General features: G+C 42.6%; 2 protein-coding genes across 2 annotated transcripts in view; both read right to left on the bottom strand.

Moving 5' to 3' along the window:
- Positions 1–371, bottom strand: part of cacng1b (calcium channel, voltage-dependent, gamma subunit 1b) — an 11280-nt gene extending 10909 nt beyond the window's left edge. Inside the window, exon 1 of the mRNA XM_044051477.1 lies at positions 131–371. Within this exon, the coding sequence (XP_043907412.1) occupies positions 131–371 (241 nt within the window). The remainder of the gene's footprint in view (positions 1–130) is intronic.
- Positions 372–4643: 4272 nt separating this feature from the next.
- cacng4b (calcium channel, voltage-dependent, gamma subunit 4b) lies at positions 4644–19171 on the bottom strand. Its single transcript, XM_044050174.1, has 4 exons — positions 18601–19171; positions 9673–9756; positions 7867–8007; positions 4644–6837 (listed from the first exon to the last, which is right to left on the bottom strand). The coding sequence occupies exons 1-4, from the start codon at positions 18821–18823 to the stop codon at positions 6311–6313; spliced, it is 975 nt and encodes a 324-aa protein (XP_043906109.1). The 5' UTR covers positions 18824–19171; the 3' UTR covers positions 4644–6310.
- Positions 19172–20439: the final 1268 nt, after the last annotated feature.

Here is a 20439-nt window from a genome sequence, read left to right as displayed (position 1 = left end):
AGAAGAAAAACCCCTCACTGTGATTCATCTCGAGTTATTTCAAGCCAGTGGAGAAGTCACTCAGTGGCTCCACGACACACTTCACCTTTGATCACTCATTTCAGCTCAAACATATCACCCAGCGTCATACCTCCTGGTAAACTGATGGGGCCGCAACCTTTGCCCTGAGGATCCTCCTCCACAATGAAGATGGTCTTTTTACAGAGCCTCCACAGGCCGAAGTGAGCCGCCTCACAGGTGGCGTTGAGCTTCTCCACGCGTGGACTCAGCACAGCCCAGTGGTCAGTGACCACAGCCACCAGCATCGAGGACATTCCCACCACAATCACCACCGACATGATCTTGACCTTGGTCGCCTGCTCCTCAAACATGTTGATGCCCGGTGTGCTTGAGTGTGATAGTAAAGCTGCTCAGGGTTGCCTTTGTCCGGTGTTTTTTCAGGTCCTTGTTGCCAGATGTTGACTCCAGAGGTTCCCTTATCTCGTCTGCAGCTTCACTCGTTCTGTCTTGTTCTGTCCGCGGCTCTTTTCTTCTATTTCTCTGCCTTGTCTGTGGTGGTTGGTAAAAAGGGGCCAGATAACATTGCCCTAGTTTCTGCCTCTCTCTTCTCTTCCTCTCCCTCCCTTGTTGCCTTTTAAAAGCTTAGGACACTCAGCTTCGACATGAAGATGTACTAGGTAGTGCTTACACCTATTATGACCATTACTCGGCCATTTGGTGAGGTGTGGAGTCACGATCGCGCGCCTTATTTTCATTTTTCACAGTTTATTGCTTGTGAGCGTTGTCGTTCTGCACTACTGACTGCACGTTTTAAGTCAATGTTTAAAAACACGCAGCATGTTGAGTGTTTCAGTGCCATTCCAAAAATCCTGATGTTGTCATGTGTCTAGAACGTTCTCATTTTTTATTTTATATATTTTTTTTCAATTATTATTCGGTCTGATCCATTTCCAGCTCAGTTGTCTCAGGCTCAGCGTGCCAGTGAACTCCCGGGGCGAGATTTCCTTTATTAGCTGTCATCTGAAAGAGCTGATCTACATACTCAGCCAATCAGCAGTCAACGTCTGAGACGAGGGTCACAAGTGAGAAGAGCAGCTAATCCGTATCTGGAAAGAAGGTGTTGACATAGGAACTCTGAAACTGGAGATATGGTTGATTTATAGATTTTGACAAGGCAGAAAACAAGGGGGATTTTTATAGCTTTGTACTTGAATATAAAACATTGTATTATTATTATCTTACAGCAGCATTAATAACTCGCTTTGCCTCCGACTCTTAAAATCCTACAAGTGGCTGTCATATAATGCATGCTGTTTACTGCTATAAGCTATTATTTTTATTGCTCTGTTAAGATAATTTGCAAGATAAAATTGTAATCAAAGCTCAGATGCTTTTGGTGGTTCAAGTGAAAAAAAACCCTGCTACACCTCAGAGGCATAATCAGCCTTTTCCCTATGAAATACTTGAGTTAAATGGACATACTTTTTATAAACCACTGTGCCCCACTTTAGACAGGACTCTGGCCCATTTTCAGCGCTGACAAGGCTCACACAGCTCATTGAAAGGCGTTGCAAAAGCGTTGCATTTCAAGAGAATGTAAGACGTGATCCTTTTTTTTCACTGTTTGTGTACATTTGTGAAACCGAGAAACAACAAAATAGGGCGTCACAAGTTCACTTCAGACAGAAATAACTGTTGATATGTGTGTGAAAAAAGAGAAGTGGACAGAAACAAACATACTGAAGCATACACACTTCGCACTAAATGAAAGTGCTTTCTTCCCACTCCATCAGAAAAAGGAACCAGGAAATTGATCATAAAGGACAAATCATCTCTTGGTGGGGGATGGAGAAGCCTTGAGATACAGTTGTGTTCATTATCACGTTCCACCCGAATGCATTTGCAGCACAACTGCTTTTTCTCCCAGAGGATGAATCCCTCGCCGTGGCTGTGAGAGCGACCGCTTGTCTCTTAAGTGTGTAATAACACAGGCCCGTCTTAGTGGTTGACCCCGTGACCTGTTTCATTTGATCATGGTTCCCTGGAGACTGTGGAAAAGACCGAGTGTCTCCCAGCTGCGAAGTCTCCAAGCAACAGCCGGCAGTGCGGACGACTGTGTCATCCACAGTCCGGGGCGTCGCGTCACACTGTGGGATCGTCTCGTGTCAACAAACAGTGAAGGTGAAAACGCATGGAGCCAGAAGAAAGCACCCGCCAAGAAGACACAAGCGCCACTGGATTATTATCAGCGGGATGATAAATAGAAGCGGCAAGCTTCCGGCAGCTATGACTGATGCTATGACAGGAACACATGAAATTACTTCTGCTGAAATCTGAAAGTGATTAGCTTCAATTAAAGGTGACAGCTTTCCTGTTAGTTTTATTTTATTTCAGGGGCGGTTGGGGAGGGAAACAACCTTAATTGGTTTGCTAATTTTACCCATAGCTGAAAAGATTGCACAGCCTGTGTTCATTTGCATCATCACTCAAGTTAAATTAGATTACCCGTGCCCTGAGGCCATTTCAATGAGGGTCACGTTCTACAACAACGGCGTCGGTTACCGTATGCTTTAGCCTCGCTGGCACCTCACTCTTCTGCCCACAAAACATTTGGCCGTCCATCTACACGTGGTTGGGTGACGTGGGACACGGTCAATTGCGACTTAATGAGGACGCGTTGACGAAAAATGAAATTAGGTGGAAATTACGAGGTGCTGGTTTAGCTGTTTTTACCGCGACATCGGGGACGACAATACAAAGATAATTTCCCCACGCTAGATAAACGGCTCTGATTCCTCCAGTGAAATCTCACCAGCATAATTACACTTATCAGACAGGGTAATAATATAGATCCATCTATTTATTTTCCATGGGGCGCGTAACTGTTTGATTGCTTGTGAATTAGATCAGTGGTTCTCATGCTTTTTTTTTTATACCAAGTACCACCTGAGAAAATACTGAGCTCTCAAAGTAACACCATTATTGCCAATGTTAAAATACAGTGGTGTTAATAGGCCGAGCAAAGTCTCTTCCTCACATTATACACTGCAATGGTGGCATTAGATTGTGATGGAGCAAGAGAAGTTGACTGATCTTAATGGTTGTTATATATGTACACATTACTTTTTTTGGTATTTGTTTCATTTTCTACATTTTATAGTCAAAATTCCTCTATATTTTGGTAGCAATAGAATAGGATTTTCTGAAATTCCTCCAGGTTCCACCAGAGGAAGCTGCCGTAGATGCAGTGATTTTAAACTATGAAAATAGAAACTGCTATTAAGACAATGTTTTTTCCCCATTCACAACTGTTTACATGGTCATATACGTTACAGAGAAGCAGAACAAATGGAAAATAGTCATTTCACTTTGCTATAATCTAAAAAAATCATTTGTATTTTTTTATTCCTCAGCTCACCATCTCTTCTTTGCTCCAATGTGAAATTCCTATGATTCACATACACTGAGAAAAGAAAGGGTTGCCTTTTGCCCACTGATTGAAGCAGCAGGGTGTTTTTTGAGGGCTTTTTCGAGCTCTCTTGTTTTTTTCACATTTTGATCTCAGAGCGTTGTCATTAGCATGACTTATATCTTCGGGGCAACACTGCAGAGACGGTGAGGCTGCAGCAGCTCATAGCTCATACGGAAATGACACGAGATTTAGTCGTATGCAGCTCAAGTGAGGAGGCAGTCAGAGAAGGTCAGCCGTGGAAATCACTGGACTTCAGTGCAAAACAAGCCTGGATATGAAGCATGTATACACTTTCATTGTTATTTCCCATGAATCTTAATCAGATTTGTTTGCTGTTAAGCATTCCCATCTGTTTCAGCAAATGAATATATGTCTGCAAGAACAAATGTGGATTTTTAATGAGTGTGATACATGTACAGATGTGTCTTCTGGCAGGGTGTTTTAAGTAACAGAAAAACAAAATCATAATGACACAGAGGGTAAATATTGTGACAGTGGCTGCAAATAAATGAACTTATGAGCGCTGATGTACTGTAATAATGGTGTGAGACATAATGTGTCCTCAAACCACTGTCATCAGATCTGAGGACACATACAGGACTCATTCAGACCTGCACTTAACATGATCTGGCCATGACTGGATTATAATGGGATATTACATTATTTTATTTTATCTTAAAATCAAACTGTTACAAAACAAAAATCCAAACTAAAGCATGACATTATAACCCTGAATTATTTTTATTTGTCTTTACACAGTTCTGTGTTGTAATAAATGACAAAAACAATTTTGGCAAATTTTCAGATTTGGAAAAACAAAAAAAGACCAAAAAACATAATGCTGAAGTGGAGCATTAACAGCACAACATACATATTATTACAAACAAAGGCACTCTACTATCAATCAGTTAAAAAAATTAATAAATAAATAAATTTAAGTGTGATGTGAGATCAGTAACTTTGTGCTTGGAACTTTTTTTTTTTTTTCAACAACAATGAATTTCGAGTTTAATACAATACAACACGTACTTCACGATCTTTCTCTGTGTCATTTTAAAATTATACAAATAGTCCAATTAGCACCTGCCCCTTGGAATATGTTAGCTCAAATGCTTTCCTCAAAAACTATTTCACAACAATAGTAAGCCATTAATTGATATAAGCACATACAGTAAAGTACAGTGCACATGGATAGAAAATATAGCTTCTTCTACTAAATGTACGGACTGTGTTACCTTTACAAAAAAGAAAATCCAATGGTTTGAGAACATTACCTGATCATAAAATGGTTTAAATTTAATTGTGTGACAGTACAATAAAGCGCTGAAGCATCTGATCATGTTTATTTTTTTGCACATTCGGTGTTTTTCTTCTTTTCAATTCTTATTTACAACTTTTCAAACAGACCTTTTCCCACGATGGAATATAAAAGTGTAATATGTTAAACGCAGAGTAAATACAATCAAATATGTATTATGTGGATGAGTGAGCTCGTCTGCCGAACCAGAACCAACTGACAAGCCCTAAGACTGCGGGGGGAAACATCTGACCAGCTGGTTTTTGGAACAAGCTCAAACAAACATTCACAGTATTTTCTAAATAGGGAAATGGCAAAAAAAAAAAAAAAAACACATCTCAGGTTCATTTTCTCTAGGTTCGTCTATATCACTGGTCTGTTTCCCAGTACTGCCAAGATGCAAGGAGCAGGCCTCATAAGTGTCACAATAACAACAACAACAACAACAACAACACAGCATTTCCTGAGAGAACTCAAAGAAAGAGCCGAGATGGACATGCAAGGTGACAAGAGACGGACACGTTATGTTATTATGAGGGGTCAAATCCTCCAGGGACACAGATGGAGACTGGTTGCTCAAAGGGAAAGACAGGTGAGATGGACTCTGCAGCCGTGCGACAGACAGACAGATAGACAGATAGACAGACAGACAGACAGACAGACAGACATTCTCTGACTCTGATCTTTATCCATTTAACACTCTGGAAGCCATGGCTCCATTCAGAGCAAAAGGAAGTCCTGACCTGTGTCATTGTGTCACAGTTCTGGGGGTTGACAGGCACATACACAGTGTCACATCCATCAAGGGGGCCGTGATGGAAGGATGGCAGACAGATATGAAAGAGGGGGGGGGTGTTCCACTGACAAAAACGAACGATTGCTCCGCTGACAAATGTCAGAGAAGAATAAGATTAAGGAAGAGGATGTGAGAGAGGGAACCCTTCCATGTTCTTCGCAGGACGTGAAAACAGATTTATAATTTGTCTTCATTTAAAAGGCCATACATTATCCTAAAGTATAAAGCTGAGAAATCCCTTGACGAACCGAACCAAAAGTGGATACGAGGACACGAGAGACTTCAGAGAGAGGTCTACACACACATGAGGAACACGTTCAAGTTGCAGAGGAGATTCCATTTAGCACCTTGTTGAATAATAAATAACAGGTAGAATATACTGCTGATGTGTAGCGACTACTGCACAAACTGTTACATGAACAAAGGGATGTGATCCACACACTGATCACCTAAACACGTTGAAAGATAACACGTATTTGCGTTGACAACAGCACACACAATGGCAACTCTATTCTGCTTCGATGCTGTTTAAAAGCAGGTAAATAATCTGTTCGCTCATCCTCTCTTCAGCCGACTGTCCCCTCGTCTCCCTCTGGTCTGTTCCCTGAGGGACAGTCTGAAATCCGTGCCTCTAAGATGGCAGGCGATCATGAGCGCTCAGGCTCCAGCAGGTCAGCCCACTGACTTTTACATCATTTCCTGTTTCTCCTCCTCTAGCTGATCCTCAAAGCCTATGATGTGCATCTCACACGGGTGTGGTCCTGCGATTCACCCCATCCTTTAAATCGTTGGGAAAACAGTTATGGACCTGGAGAAACTCAGCGGCCGCCTCATGCTCAGGGCTGTACGTGTTCTCTGTTACACTGTCCCTTGCCAGGGCGTACATGGACAACTCATCCAGGGCACCGCTGGAAGATTGCGCCCCCTTCAGACCGACCACTGGAGAATTCTCCCGGGATGCCTCCGTCGAATGAGAGCTGGTGCGCGATGTCCTCCGCCGGTAACGGAAGCTTGGTATCCTTGAGTAAGGGGATGAGGATGAGAGCGATCGAATAAATTCACGCCTCGCCTTCCAGCGGACCTCTTTGTTCTTCTCGATGTAGATGTTGATGGCGAGGACGGCCACAGCCTCGGCCACGATGAAGGAGAGGGCGCCAAAGTAGAAAGACCAGCCGTAGGAGTAAGTGTACTTTCTGTCATCGTCACGTTTTTCGTTGGGGTCTCCTGCGTTGCTGGAGATGTAGACGATGATGCCAATGATGTTGCTCAGACCTGATGGAAAAAGACACAGAAGTCAAAAAAGAATAAAGGGTTGGAGGGATAATGGAGCAAAACTGCAAGAGTTTTAAGGCCAATCATTATAAAAAATATGAGAAATATGAGTTTTATTTTCATAATACTGAAATTGAAATACAATCTATTTTTCTATCACCCATACCCATTCACATGTTGCCAGCACAACCTTCAGGAGCAACGTGGGGTTAAGTGTCTTGCCCTAGGACACATCGGCGTGTAAACTAGTGGAGCCAGGAATCAAACCCAAAACCTTTAAGCCACTGAGCTACCGTTGCCAATAGTTCATCAAATCCAGTTAGAGGAGTGAGTGACAGCCCATGGCCAAGTGGAAGGGAATCGGGCTTGTTCAAATCCCAGAGCAGATCAGATCTACTGACTGTGTTACCTTACTAAGAAAGAAAATCCAATGGTTGATAACTTTTCGTTACCTTCGTTAGACCATTAATGTCTTTGAATGTATCCATCCATCCATTCATCGGTATGTCCATTGCTGGACCACAAACAACCATTCACTCTACCATTCACGGTCAGTTTAGAGTGTTCAATGAACCTCTGCATGTTTTTGGACTGTGGGAGGAAGCCGGAGAACCTTGAGAAAACCCACTCACAGATGAATAGAACATTGTTCCAGCTGAGTCCCAAACCAACAAAGGCAACAGCGCTGTAACCACGACACCAACCGTGTGGCCCATATCTCCCTCCACTCATTTTTTTTCATCATGCCTAACCCCAATACTCAAATCCATAATCAATCAATCATGTCTTTATCAGTCACCACGTTGAAACCCCTATACTAACACTAACATGGACCAATGAGTGACAGCCAAACCCTGACCCTCTTGAGTGGGTGCTGAGCTTTGACCTGGAGATTGTACCACTGATGAATCGCAATGTGACCCCAGGTGCCATATCAAGCTGCCTTTGCCCATTAGCAAAGCCCCGGCCCTCAGTTGATAGCTCCTCGCTGGGAGCACGGCTCACGCTGTGTCTAATCCTCCGGCTCACCTGCAGCTACGAAAAGGATGCCAGCGCTGAGGAGGACGTTGTTTGTCTTGTTGTAGAGTCGTCCCACTCCCACACAGAGTCCTCCCAGCATCAGCAGGATGGTGCTGAGAATGGGGAACACGCTGGACGCACGGACTATTCCTGGAGAGAGAGGGAAAGACCTTGGTAACAAAATCCAGCCACAGTGAATGGTTTGAACAAAAATCCTAAACACATGTGACTGGACAACAACAAACTCGTTGAGTTAATATATCAGTCCGTCAAACAACAGATTCATTAATAAGGTATTTCCAAAATACAACAATAAGTCAACAAACAATGGGCAGTGGGCGTGTGGATTTTAAAAGAAAGATGAGAGTCTTTCATAATTAGAATTTTCATTACCCTGCTGAGCCCTCACCTATTCAGCTCCACCTCCTCTCCATCCATTATCATTTATGCTTTGGGGCCTTGTCGTGACAAAGCTTTGCTAATCAGCAGTGGGATGTAACAAGAGCTCTCACTGACTATCGCCTGAAATGAAATGAATCACTGTGCCATTTTACAAGTTTCCAAGGATGGACAAGATCATTCAGCGGCGCAGTCTTTTGTTAAGCCCTCCTTTATTTGGCCTTTCGAATGGGACAGGTTTGTTGTTTCACGAACATTAGGCTGACGCACTGGACGGACTGTGCTTTAAATGGAGGTCCTTTGATTGAATAATCCCATTTCAGTCTAATAACTAATCACAGTTAGTCACAAAGGAATACATCAAATTTCAAAAGGAAATTGGATCAGACTAGAGCTGAAACAATTAATCGATTAATCGATTACTGATTGATTTGAAGCTTTTGTCATGATTAAAACAAGATTTTCGATTGTTCAAGCTTCTTAAATGTGAGTATTTTCTTCATTTCTTTGCTCTGGATAACAAAGAAATCATTAAAAGTGAATCATTTTGGTTTGTGGACAAAGCAAGACCTTTGAGAACATCATCATTTCCAGGTTTGACGAACACCGATCAACATTTTTTAAGGTTTTCTGATATTTTATGGACCAAACCATTAATCGAGAAAATAATCGACAGATTAATCGATTATGAAAATAATCGTTAGTTGCAGCTCTAGATCAGACGATACCACTTTTTTTGTGTCCGATGCGGACACAAAAAAAGTTTGTTACGCACAGCCCAAACACGACTCAGCTAAAGTGCTTAAAATATTTACAATTTTATTTACATTTTTACAGTCATAGTGAAGCATGTGATAGGAGTTTTGGATCGTACTGGAGATTACATTTTTATCTGTATCCGATATCCGATCCATTTAGAGCAATTCCACCCGATATTGACAAGTATCGGACCGATAAAGACACTGACCGATACCGATTCCCATCCCTAGTTCTGACTAGACTTTTGTTGTGAAGTTCGTGTGTTGTGGTCAACTTTGGCTCTACAGTGTCATTTTTTAATCGCCAAAACACAGCTAGCATCATCACCCCAGACTTACAGTACCCCACCTCCATATGTGAGTCTGCAGTGATTTCTGAAAGGACAAATCTAGGTCCATATTCCAACTGCTAATTCATTGATTCATTCATCTTTCAGAGAACTGGGGAGAATTCCTTGACCTAAAGATCACGGTCATTTTACTTAACTAGCATCTGGCTTCCGCCTCAAACGCATCATCACTCAGCGTGGGAAAGTCACCGGGCGACACAAAAACAAAACAACTGAGGAACAAAGAGAGCGAGTCGTGTGGAGTTGATAGGCTCAATCAGCACTGTGTGAACTGTCGGAGACAAAGAGGACGAGCTGGGAGCACTCACGCAGCAGATACTCAGAGCTGTCAGTGTCGTAGTCGTTGTCATCAGGGAAATGGTTGATTCTGTAACAGCTGCCTTGATTGATACCTGCGGGAGGAAAACACATAATGACATAGTTATTATAAACACGTCGCCTACACAGTCCACCGTATATATATACACATATATATATATATCGTGGAAATTCAGCAGTCTTACGTACAGTTTATTAGGGCTGAAACAAATACTCGATTCATCCATTATTAAATGAATCGTCATGTCTTCTGATCATCGATTAATCGGTTGTTGAATATTTTCTGGATACAGAGCCTCTTTTTGTTTGAGAAACAGTGATCAGAACAGAGAATAATCGATTATGAAAATAAGCAAGGATCAAGAACATACACCTTCATTTGCCTTTTGAAAGAAGCTGAGTTCCTCAGTGCTTCAGGTCAAACCTTAGCTTTAGTGAATTTATCAGGTTGGTTGCAGCTGTCTGAAGGATGTGTCGGTGCTGGAGTCAGAGCCACAGTTGCTCCATGTTTCTGTGTCTCAGCGATGTCTCCAAGTGTGTCTCTAAGATGGATTATGGTTATTTATATTTTATATATTATATTATAATTTTTTTTCTTACATCTTTTCCATGTAAAGAAAAGGCAGCAGGAGCAGCAGGAGCAGCAGCAGCACATGAGAGCAAAACACAGACTGTCTAATTGATTTTACTGAACAATGAGTAACACTATCAGGCAAGTGTTATTTCAGTTCACCAGTGGAGTTTCACACTGAAGATGAACTGAAGATTGTCGTTTCGGTACATTTTCCCTCTTCATTCGCAGATTAAGTTAAACAGAACCTTCCTTAAATCTTTAAACTGAACGAAAGTCCTGAAGCTGTGAAGTGGTCAAGTTTAAGCTCTAAACTACACAAGCTCTCCTCTCTTCTTCAGTGTTGGCTGTACTCGGGTACTGCTGCTGACTCCATTTGTGGAATCTTTTTTTCTGGTCTTTAATTCTCCTTAATTAAATCGCTCAATCGCACTTCTAAATAGTGAAAGTGTGAAGAATTTAACCTCCGAGTGATTCGCCGTCTTGTGCTGTTTGGTTTTGACCGTTTCTGTGAAACGCTGCGACTACAGATCACAGCTCAGTGCACACACGTATTTGCAGTGTGACGATGGCGTGGCTGGTGTTTTCGAGCACCGCCGCATACCATGCAGTTGTGTGATTAGGGTTGCACTGCCTGCAGGGATTTGAAGGGTTGTGGGCCGTGTCCAAATCACGCTTGCATAAATGGTGCTGGGAGAAACAAGAAGCCTATTTGAACAACAAATGGATGTGCGCCGGAAGCTTTTAATGCCGAAGTGAGTTAGAACAGGCGAATGGAGAGAAGGGGGGGGAGAGAGAGGGAGAGAGAGGTTGAAACCTGTAGCAGAGAGGAGCCTGTAGCAGTAATTGAGCTGGGGTATGAACAACACCTTGTCTCAAGAGAGCGAGGTTGGGGGTGGGTTTAATGGATGTGCTCAGTGCACTGGTGGTAATGCTGTGAGCTCTTTGGCTGCTCATTCACATTTGGGTCGTGAACATCCTCAATATTTAAGTCCTTCAGCAAACAACACCCACGGTATTAAAGGAGAGCTCGGCTGTGGCATTTCATTTGCATATTTTTACATATGTCAGTTTTATTTCTCTGTGTGTGTGTGTGTGTGTGTCAAGGCTATAATAGTGTTTTACTTTCTGTTTTTAAAATGAGTTAGTTTTAATTATTTTTAAGAGCGGGTTTGCTTGAAGAAAAGATAAATACACTTCATAGGAACCCAAAAGGATTATGGATGAAAGTTAGTAGGATTCAGTTTAAACTCTAATTTTCATTTCAGTTCATGAAAAATGTTTTCAATTTTTAACTCCTTGGTGTGTGTGTGTGAACGTGTCTTTGTGGGGACATTTTGTCAGGGCCCCACAGTGTTAAAATGCCTTTTCTGGGTTAAGACCTGGTTTTAGGGTTAGGGTTAGAATTGGGTTTAGGTTAAGGTTAAGGGTTAGGGTTGGACACTTAGTTGTGATGGTTACGGTTAGGGGAAGGGGTGATGGTGTGCATGCATTACATGTTGATTGTGTGTCTATCCCGGCATAGAGAAATCACTTGGTTCTGGTTGTTTCCTACAGTCCAAACACATTAAACAAAAAAGAAAAAGACATGGGGAATGACGCACAAAATCAGTCTTGATTTGGTCTACAGGTCGACTGCTGAACATTTACTGAAGCAGAGCTGATTTTATTTTTATTTTTTTCCCCTTCTCTCTTCCCTGACAAACTGCTGCCATCACACCATCCTGGTCTAAAGACGCTGGAAATGAGACTCCACTATGCATTGTGGAGGCATTGGTGTGTTCCCACAGACTCGCAGAGTCTTTCAATATTTCACACAACTGCAGATCACAAGCTGTTCGGGGCCAATTAGCCGTGGCTTCCTAAACTCATCAGTGAGTGAATTATGTGGCAATCATGTCGTGTGAACCGTATATAAAGACTTAAGATAGTCAGCCAACAAATGCAAATGACTTAAGTGCAGATTATATTAGCTACGCTGATTTAGTGACAGAATTTAAAGAGACAAAAAAACATCGGAACTCTAAATTCCGGGAGACTCTTAAGCCCAGTGTTCACCGTGCGTTTTCTGAACCTCATTTAATCTTCGCCTGTGTCTCTGGAAAGCACTCGCGACTTTCACTTATCCCACCTCCCAAATACAAAGTCCTGCTTTTATCCCTAATGGCCGTGATAAGCCACAGAGATTAGACCTGCGTGACCACCACGTGTCGGCAACAGTGACAGACAGGCACCCGTCGACTCCATTTCCCAGGTGCCCATTGTTGAGTGGCACAGCAATCATTGTCTGTGGCACAGGTTTTAAGGGCACGCTCACTTCCATTAAGTAGGTCTGCCTGCCTAATAAGGGACATCAAATTAATTAGCATCAAATCCGTCGCCTGGAAATGGAGCACACGTTTCTGTGTCTAGTCACTGATGGAAGACAGGACTATAAACTATTTTAAGCAGCGACGTGAGACTTTGTTCCTGGTTGACAAAAAAAAACAAAACATCTGGTTCACACGGTTCGATCAAAAAACACAGACGGTAACAGAAACACAGACACCTTTGCGGTCCTGGTAACTGTAACGTGCAAACACTACATGCTGATTTGCAGCTGATTTTACAGTGAACGCATCATTCACTATGAACCCAGAACACTATGATTAATTTTGACTTTTGACTCCAGCCACTCAGCTTGTCTGACTCCACTCTCGCTTATTCACTTGTGTGTGTGTGTGTGTGTGTGTGTGTGTGATTAAGACTGAAAGGAATAGAAGACAATATTGAAGACAACTGATTTTGAATCTGATTATAATCTCAGGCCTCGAGGTCTGTGATTTATGGGTGACAGTTATCAGCTCAATGTCTATGTTTGCCTGTGTGTGTGTGTGCAGACGGTCAGATGGACTCTTCATGAAATGAAATAAAGTCTGAATACTGAGTAGCTAAGAGTGATGGAGGGGGAAATAAGGGGAGATTAATCAAGGCATGATGTTGCAAGGATGAAATGAAACAAAGAGAGCAGAGGCATGAAAGGGATGGGACGCAGATGGAGGTAGACACTGACTCAACTCGAGGGAGATGGCGAGAAAACAGTAGTAAGTGCAGAAATCAGGAAGCATGTGAACAGCACAATAAAGGTTGGAGGACAGGTGTGCAATTTAACATCTGTTAAAACAGAAGTGAGGAATTTCACGCTCATATTGCATGTGCAATTTAGGTGCTGGTGTGAAATAAAGATAACTTTAAAAAAAAAGTGTTTGATCGTCAAATTTAGCAGACTGTTTCAAGGTGAACACGTCATGACAAATTGTGAATTAACCTTCAACACATTACATGGAAAATAATGGGATCCCTGGGCCTGAGTGGAGTTGCAAAACCCCATGCTGCACATCTCCTCCTCTTTACCATGGCAACTGCTGTTAGTCTTTAATAAGCTCATTTACATAAACAATCTCCTCGGACGCTTTTGACATCTTCATTGTTTTTTTTTTGGTTGCCACCGAAATGAGGGACAACACTTTCCCTTCCCCCTCTCCGATCTGTCACCACTTGACTGCAGACACACACACACACACACACGCACAAGTAAGAACACAGACATGTGTATAAATATACACGCATCAGCTGTCACAGCAGTGGTTCCACCAACAACAGGATGACACACGTTGTCATCATTTTGAATTAGCTCAGCCAATAAGGGAGCGGCGTCAGTGGAATACGCCAATAGCGCTGTCTCGCTGTTTTCCACGAGTACAATATATCAAAACAACAAGCTCTATGTGACACATGCTCCTATACTACCTCATTTTTCACACATGTTTCCATGAGTAAACCAATCAAAAATGACTTTAATATTGCATTTCACTCAAATGTGCGACAACACATTCTTCTGCCTTTCTTCTGTTCTTAATCTCACAGCTTTCGGATCTGCGACAGAGAGTGTTATCACTGGCGGGGACGAACACGCCGGTTTACAGGAGGTGGTATGATTAGGTTTTATGAAGCACTAAACAGACAGCACTCTTCCTGGGACTTGAAGTCAAACACAGACACGCACACACAGCCCACACAGTCTTGGCAACACATTTGTTCATTACTTTGGAAACAGGGGACACCAGAGTGGAATATAAAAGCACCTGTGCAACCAAACAATCTCAATTCTTTTTTTCTCAGGCCAAGTGAGGATAAACAAGAGGCAATTTGGTGAAGACATCAGCGATTCGGTGTTGATTTGACTGACAGACGGCTAATTAAATTGTCGCCATGCAGCGGTTTCGTCGAACACAGGCCACATTGTTGGGAGATGATTAAATATCTGCAGCCACGTGTAGTCTGCTGTGAAGACTTATTCTGCTGAGTCACTAACTTATTAAAAAATGTACATAAAGACATGCAGACTGGGGTTTGAAGAACCTGTCCGAGGTGACGCTACCACACCAAAGTCACCAAAGTCAGCCGGAATTGACCTACCTCACAAGCACGGTTTCTCCTGGGGACACACTGCCCTGCTCCAGCACACCTGATTCAAATAATCAGCTCATCAGCAAGCGCTGCAGAAGCCTGGTAACGAGCCATTGATTTGAATCAGGTGTGCTGGAGCGCAGTCGTTCTCCAGGACCAGGATTGAGAAACCCCGCGTAAAGGATAAGTGCTGCACATAATGAAGGGATACAACAGAAGAGTCTAGAAGACTCTAAGGCAACATGTCAGTGAGTGAGTTTCCTAAAATGTTGAACATCTTCTGTGTACACCTCCTCAGTCACAAGCACAAAACCCCACTACCTTCCACCTGCTCATTCTGGTTTAAACCAACTCACAACTCAGCGTGCACACACAAGCCTTGAGGCAATTCCATGTACAATAAAGATGAAGCTGTCCAATGTTACCAGTAAAAATGGCTGTTCTCTCCCCATGCAGTCAGCTGTCATTTCAGCACCTCGATCATTGTGTGATTTTTGAAAGACCCAGGAAAAGCAAGTCCACTGACAAAAACCTGTTGTTGGTGCCAACCTTTTCGATTGCCTCTGCCTCATTTTTGAAATTATTAGTAAATCGTGAAATATCAAGCTGAGGGCTCCCTGTGTCCATGGTATTGTATACACAACAGACCATAGGAATAACATGTATTAAAAACACAAAAGATGTCACTGCTGTAATCAGCCATTCTTGTGGGGGCCACTTCTCCATCCTCCTGTCCGCCTCTGCACCACCTCCATTCTGGATGCCTTCTCATTTTCATCATGTCAGAAGCACCGAATTCATAAGACCACTGCCGTGTTCTTGTACTTCCTGCCAGGGTCTAAGCACCAAAGACGACTGTGCTCACAACAAAGAACATCACTCATCTCTCGTCTCTTATCGTACTTAAGTGAGGTGTCCTTCAGAACAACCTGTTGCAGCATTGTCAACGCTCACATGTGACGCAGACGGAAGAGACGAGAGGAGACTCGATTTTCAAAAAGAACACCTGTTAAACAAACTAAGAAAGAAAAGAAATGTGGGGGGAAAAAAATGATTCGAAATGAACAAATAACCCTCCTTTGTCACTGAATATAAAACCCCGCCCACAGCCCGGAAAGAGAAGAAAAGAGAAGAGAACCCATATGACCCCATGTGCTATGAAAGAGGGTTAATTAAAAATAAAATCAAACTAGATGAAAGAAAAGCAGGGATGAGACAGATCAGGGTGGAGGAGTCAACACTAAACACAGGACATTGACAAATGTGGAGGATGGACGGTGAGCCTGAGGTGGAAGTTGGTGTCCTGCCGCTAAATGAATGCCCCTGAATGGCTTCTCAATTGTCACATTTTAATTACAGATTTTGCAGAGCATGATGGGAATACCTATTACCATTCAATAGCACCTCACAAAACACACACACGCACACACACGAAAAACAGCTCTGTCTTTGCCAGTCATGCCAGCTGGGATGTTGACTGTAAATATGTACCTGCTAAGTTGATTATCCATTACATCCCGTATTCGGAGCTGGTTTTATTTACTTATTTATTTATTTACGTACTGGAGTCACACGTAAGCAGAATTCTGCTGTAAATCAGGCGCACCAACATCACACCTACAGTGTGCTGCCCTTTGGCCTGGAAATATCCATGTGGGGAAGCAAACGCAAGCATGCATCACAAACGAAACAGCCATTGATGAATGACAGGGACGCTGCTGACCTCACAGTAAAGTGGCTTCGTTTAATATATTCCTGCCTGTATTCCTGAAATGTCACGCGTGCCTGCTGAGGACGAGGAGAGGCCGAATGGAAAACACTCACACGCATTCATCACATGGTTGAAGGAAGAGATAGAGACGGGGGCTGGAGAGTCCAGTGTGTGTGTGTGTGTGTTTGCCTTCACCGCAATCTGTTCATTCAAATGTGCTGATGTTTTCCCCCCAGTAATGTCCCCCACGTCAATAAGCCACTGTTTTTTTCCATGATGACCAGAGGTGTGTATGTGTGTAAGTGTGTGTGTGTGGGGGGGGGTGTCTCCATTTCTTGTCTCCTCTATACTTATGAGTCTCCATGACAACAGAGCTACCAGCCTGCAGCTTTAAGCAGAGGCCCATGAGTGAAACTATTAACTCTGGAGAGGATGATATGATCAGCTGGCCTTTGTTTGTGCAAATTATTCGTTCAAAAAGAAGCCCCACTGCACGGAGCCCCGGTCTTTGTCCCCAGCCTTGTCAACATTGAATCACTCGCTGCTCTCATAAATCCGCCTCCATTAGTTACTCTCTGTATTATTTCTGATGGGAAATCATGCTTGACATAATAGTTGGCTGGCATTTCTAATGCACTTCCCACTTCTTGGGGTCTCGGAGGAAATAACGCAGACTGCGAGTTTGTCCACAACAGAGAGAGAGAGCGGCGCCAAGTCGAGCATGACTCTCAATAAATTACAAGTGTCATAACACATCAGGATGGGATTCGCATGTGTCCAATGCTGTCATGTCTGTCTTCACCAAAGCGTGAGCTCAGGAACTGTTGACTCACTGACAACACCTGACTCTTTCCCCTGTCTGTGAACTGTGATGACGTCACTCCAAATGTTGTAAATGTGAATGAAAACAAGCTCAGTGAGTGATTCACAGAATAGACCGCGGACATTGTAACGCACAATGCAAAACTTTCTGACTTTCATAAAAGTTTCTGTATATATTTGTATCTCCATCTTTGATAGACATTCACTCAGAAAGGCAATTCAGCGCATTTTAAATGCATGTAATGACACTGGTGAGCAAATCTTTACTCCTGTGTGTAAAATATTACATTTGTGAACACAATGTGCTATGTTCAGGGTTGGACACCTCCTCCTGTATATTATAATATTCTCTTTCTTCCTCTGCTTTGACTTGTGGTCTAATTTCTGTACTTAAAATTAGATCTTTTTTTGTTAAGTAAATGATTTAGTGCTTCTGTATTCTCTGTATCCTAAAGGGCAAAATATGTTTTGGACTAAATGTGCACTGAACACTGAAATGAATGCTTTAATCAAAATGTATCAAATTAGAAATTACTTTTCTGAAGTGTTCAGACAATTCCTCGTTCATTTCTGCGTCATGACACACGTTTGTGCCATGAAGGAAACCGGTGACCGGAAGCAAGATTGGTCAATGAATGAATGTCTGTGTGCCTCTGAAACGAGACGTCACAGCCAACACAACTCCTGTTCAAACATAACTCAAACACATTCTCCAAAAAGGACCAAAAGATGAAACTAACGGGTTTGACCTCATCTCCATTTACAAAGAATATTTATTGCTATTTTACATATACATGACGTGAACTCAGTCATCTATTTTTACATCACTGGGCACGTTTCCATAGCAATTTCAGGGATGTTGCCAAGCAACAGCGTCGGATACAGTGAAGACATGAATGAAAGTAGACTTATAACGTGCACACTTCCTCACTTAAAAGTGAATGGGCTCAGGCGCGACGGCTTGGCATCGCATCCTTACACTGACTGTGTGGGCCAGTGCTTAAACAACGCGATGTAACAGTTGGCAGAGGGGGAGAGAGCGCGGAGTGAGCGCGCGCAGCGGGAAACAGTCCATTAGTTCTTACTTTAAGGTTTAAGATTTAAGATTTCAGCAGTATCACTGTTTTTTAAATACACGTTTATCCACCTGACATATACGAACTGGGAATCGTGTTTCCCTTGTACACACGTCTCCAGATCTGGCGTGCGTAAAAGGGGGGCATGGTGTGTGCGCTCGAGTGACTGTGCGCACTGAGAAACAAAAGACTCCGCCTCGAAAAATGTAAACTATTTCTTGAACAAAAAACATATCGGAGCCGTCTAACCATGTATAAGAATAGTACAACAAAGTTACACGACACTCACCTTCAATACAACAGATTCTCCACAGCCCGGAGTGGGTGAGATCGCCCTTCTTAGTTTTGGGCTGCGACTGGGTGTCGTCTGTGGTGGCGTTGGTTGCGTTGCAGATATACGCCCGCGAATAGAGCCAGTAGTCCGTGCCAATGGCGATGGTCATCAGACTGAAGGCGGCGAAAGCCCCCACGGTGGCCAGTAGCGTTTGAACCCCGCGGTCACACCAAGCCATGACGCTTCATACTAGTCCACACTCTCACACCGGTCCAGCCTGAGCACACCGGAGCGCGTCAGGGCTTTACTCTCACGTGTGTATCCCCCCCTCTCGTTTCCTCAGCAGTTGAAAGTGCAATGTGAAGCCAAGAAAGAAGTGAAGAAAGTAGAAGTGTTGACATTTAATGGTCAAAAGCAGCTGTTTGCTGCTGTGGATACGAGAGGACAACAGTTGTGTCCATCCCAGAAGCTCCCCGCAGGTTTGGAGCGCACGGAACAGCACGACAGCAACATCTTCACATCTTCATTTGTCTCTTTTCCTCACTCTGACTTTGTCTCCAAACTATTTCCCTCTGTTCTCACTGTGATTGTGTCTGTTTTACTGTCACAGTAAAATGGGGGCTACGTCAACGGCTCAGAAGTGAGACCCCACCCTCACAAAGCCAACCAATGACTGGAACGTGCTGTTGAATTGAGAACCAATTTGCGTTTGTATGAAGTGGATCATTCGTACATTTCAAACATGGGTTATGCCGAAATAATAATTAGTTAAACAATCAGGGACTCGCCTGGAAAACGTGTGATAGATAGATGATAAAATTGATTCATTAAAAATTGGATTCGTGAAAAACATCCTTAATGCATCTCTGAGCCAAATGAAAGACTTTCAAAGCAGGGAAACATGGAAAAACCCAACTCTAAATGAAAAGCCGCTGCCAGTTTGTTTTCTATTATACATCTCTATTCGTAATGTATATTAATATTTATTAATTAGCATGTTGTTTTTACTTGTTAACTAACAGGTTTAATTAAATTGTAAATTAAAAGCTAATCGTCTTCTACACTACTATAGGACTAAAACATGCTAATTTCCAGCTACACATATGAACTACAAGAAAAATCAGTGTGAGTAGGAATAAAAGTATGGGATATGAGAGATGTGAGGTTATATCTGCTGACTTGGTTATTTGTCAGTGGAGCTCTTGCCCAATTTCCATGGGTATGTGTTTTAGATGCTCGATGAATGAATGGATTTATGCATGAATTCTCAAAATACATTTTAGATACATAAAATACTGTCTTAACCATGAGTCCACCTGATTAATTACAGAATCATACCCCTAAACTCTGATTTCAAGGTAACAGAGAATATGTGCACAGTGTAATAATGTAAGTATCTTATGTAACATTTCTTGTAGTGTATTTTTTAAATCATATTGATTTTTCTATTTCCATATTAATGTCATATAAACATAATGTTTGAGTGGGAGCGGTGTATAGGTGGTATCAAACTGTTTTTGAATATTTTAAGCATAAAACTCTAAATTCTTTCTATATGTGTTTGTATGACTTTTTTTTTTTGACTGCAAACCATAATATGACACTATTTAGTTATTATCTTGTCAGTAAACGGATGGTTTTGATGCAGTGTGACAATTAAACACCTTTTACTTCCGTCTCCCGAGGGCGGCGCCAAATCGCTGCTGCACCAGAGGAAGTATACGGGTCCATCTGAATGGAAATCACAAGGAGTAGACACTGACGTTACAATGCAGCACCCGTGCGCGTAGAGCGCATGCGTGCAGGTAACTGGCTCCATAACTCAGCCGCCCACGACTGCGCATGCGCCACAGG

This window comes from Solea senegalensis, linkage group LG19 (genome assembly GCF_019176455.1).
Source record: "Solea senegalensis isolate Sse05_10M linkage group LG19, IFAPA_SoseM_1, whole genome shotgun sequence".
NCBI classification, from domain to species: Eukaryota; Metazoa; Chordata; class Actinopteri; order Pleuronectiformes; family Soleidae; genus Solea; species Solea senegalensis.
Note: the sequence above shows the minus strand (reverse complement) of the source record. Positions and strands in the feature narration are given on the sequence as shown.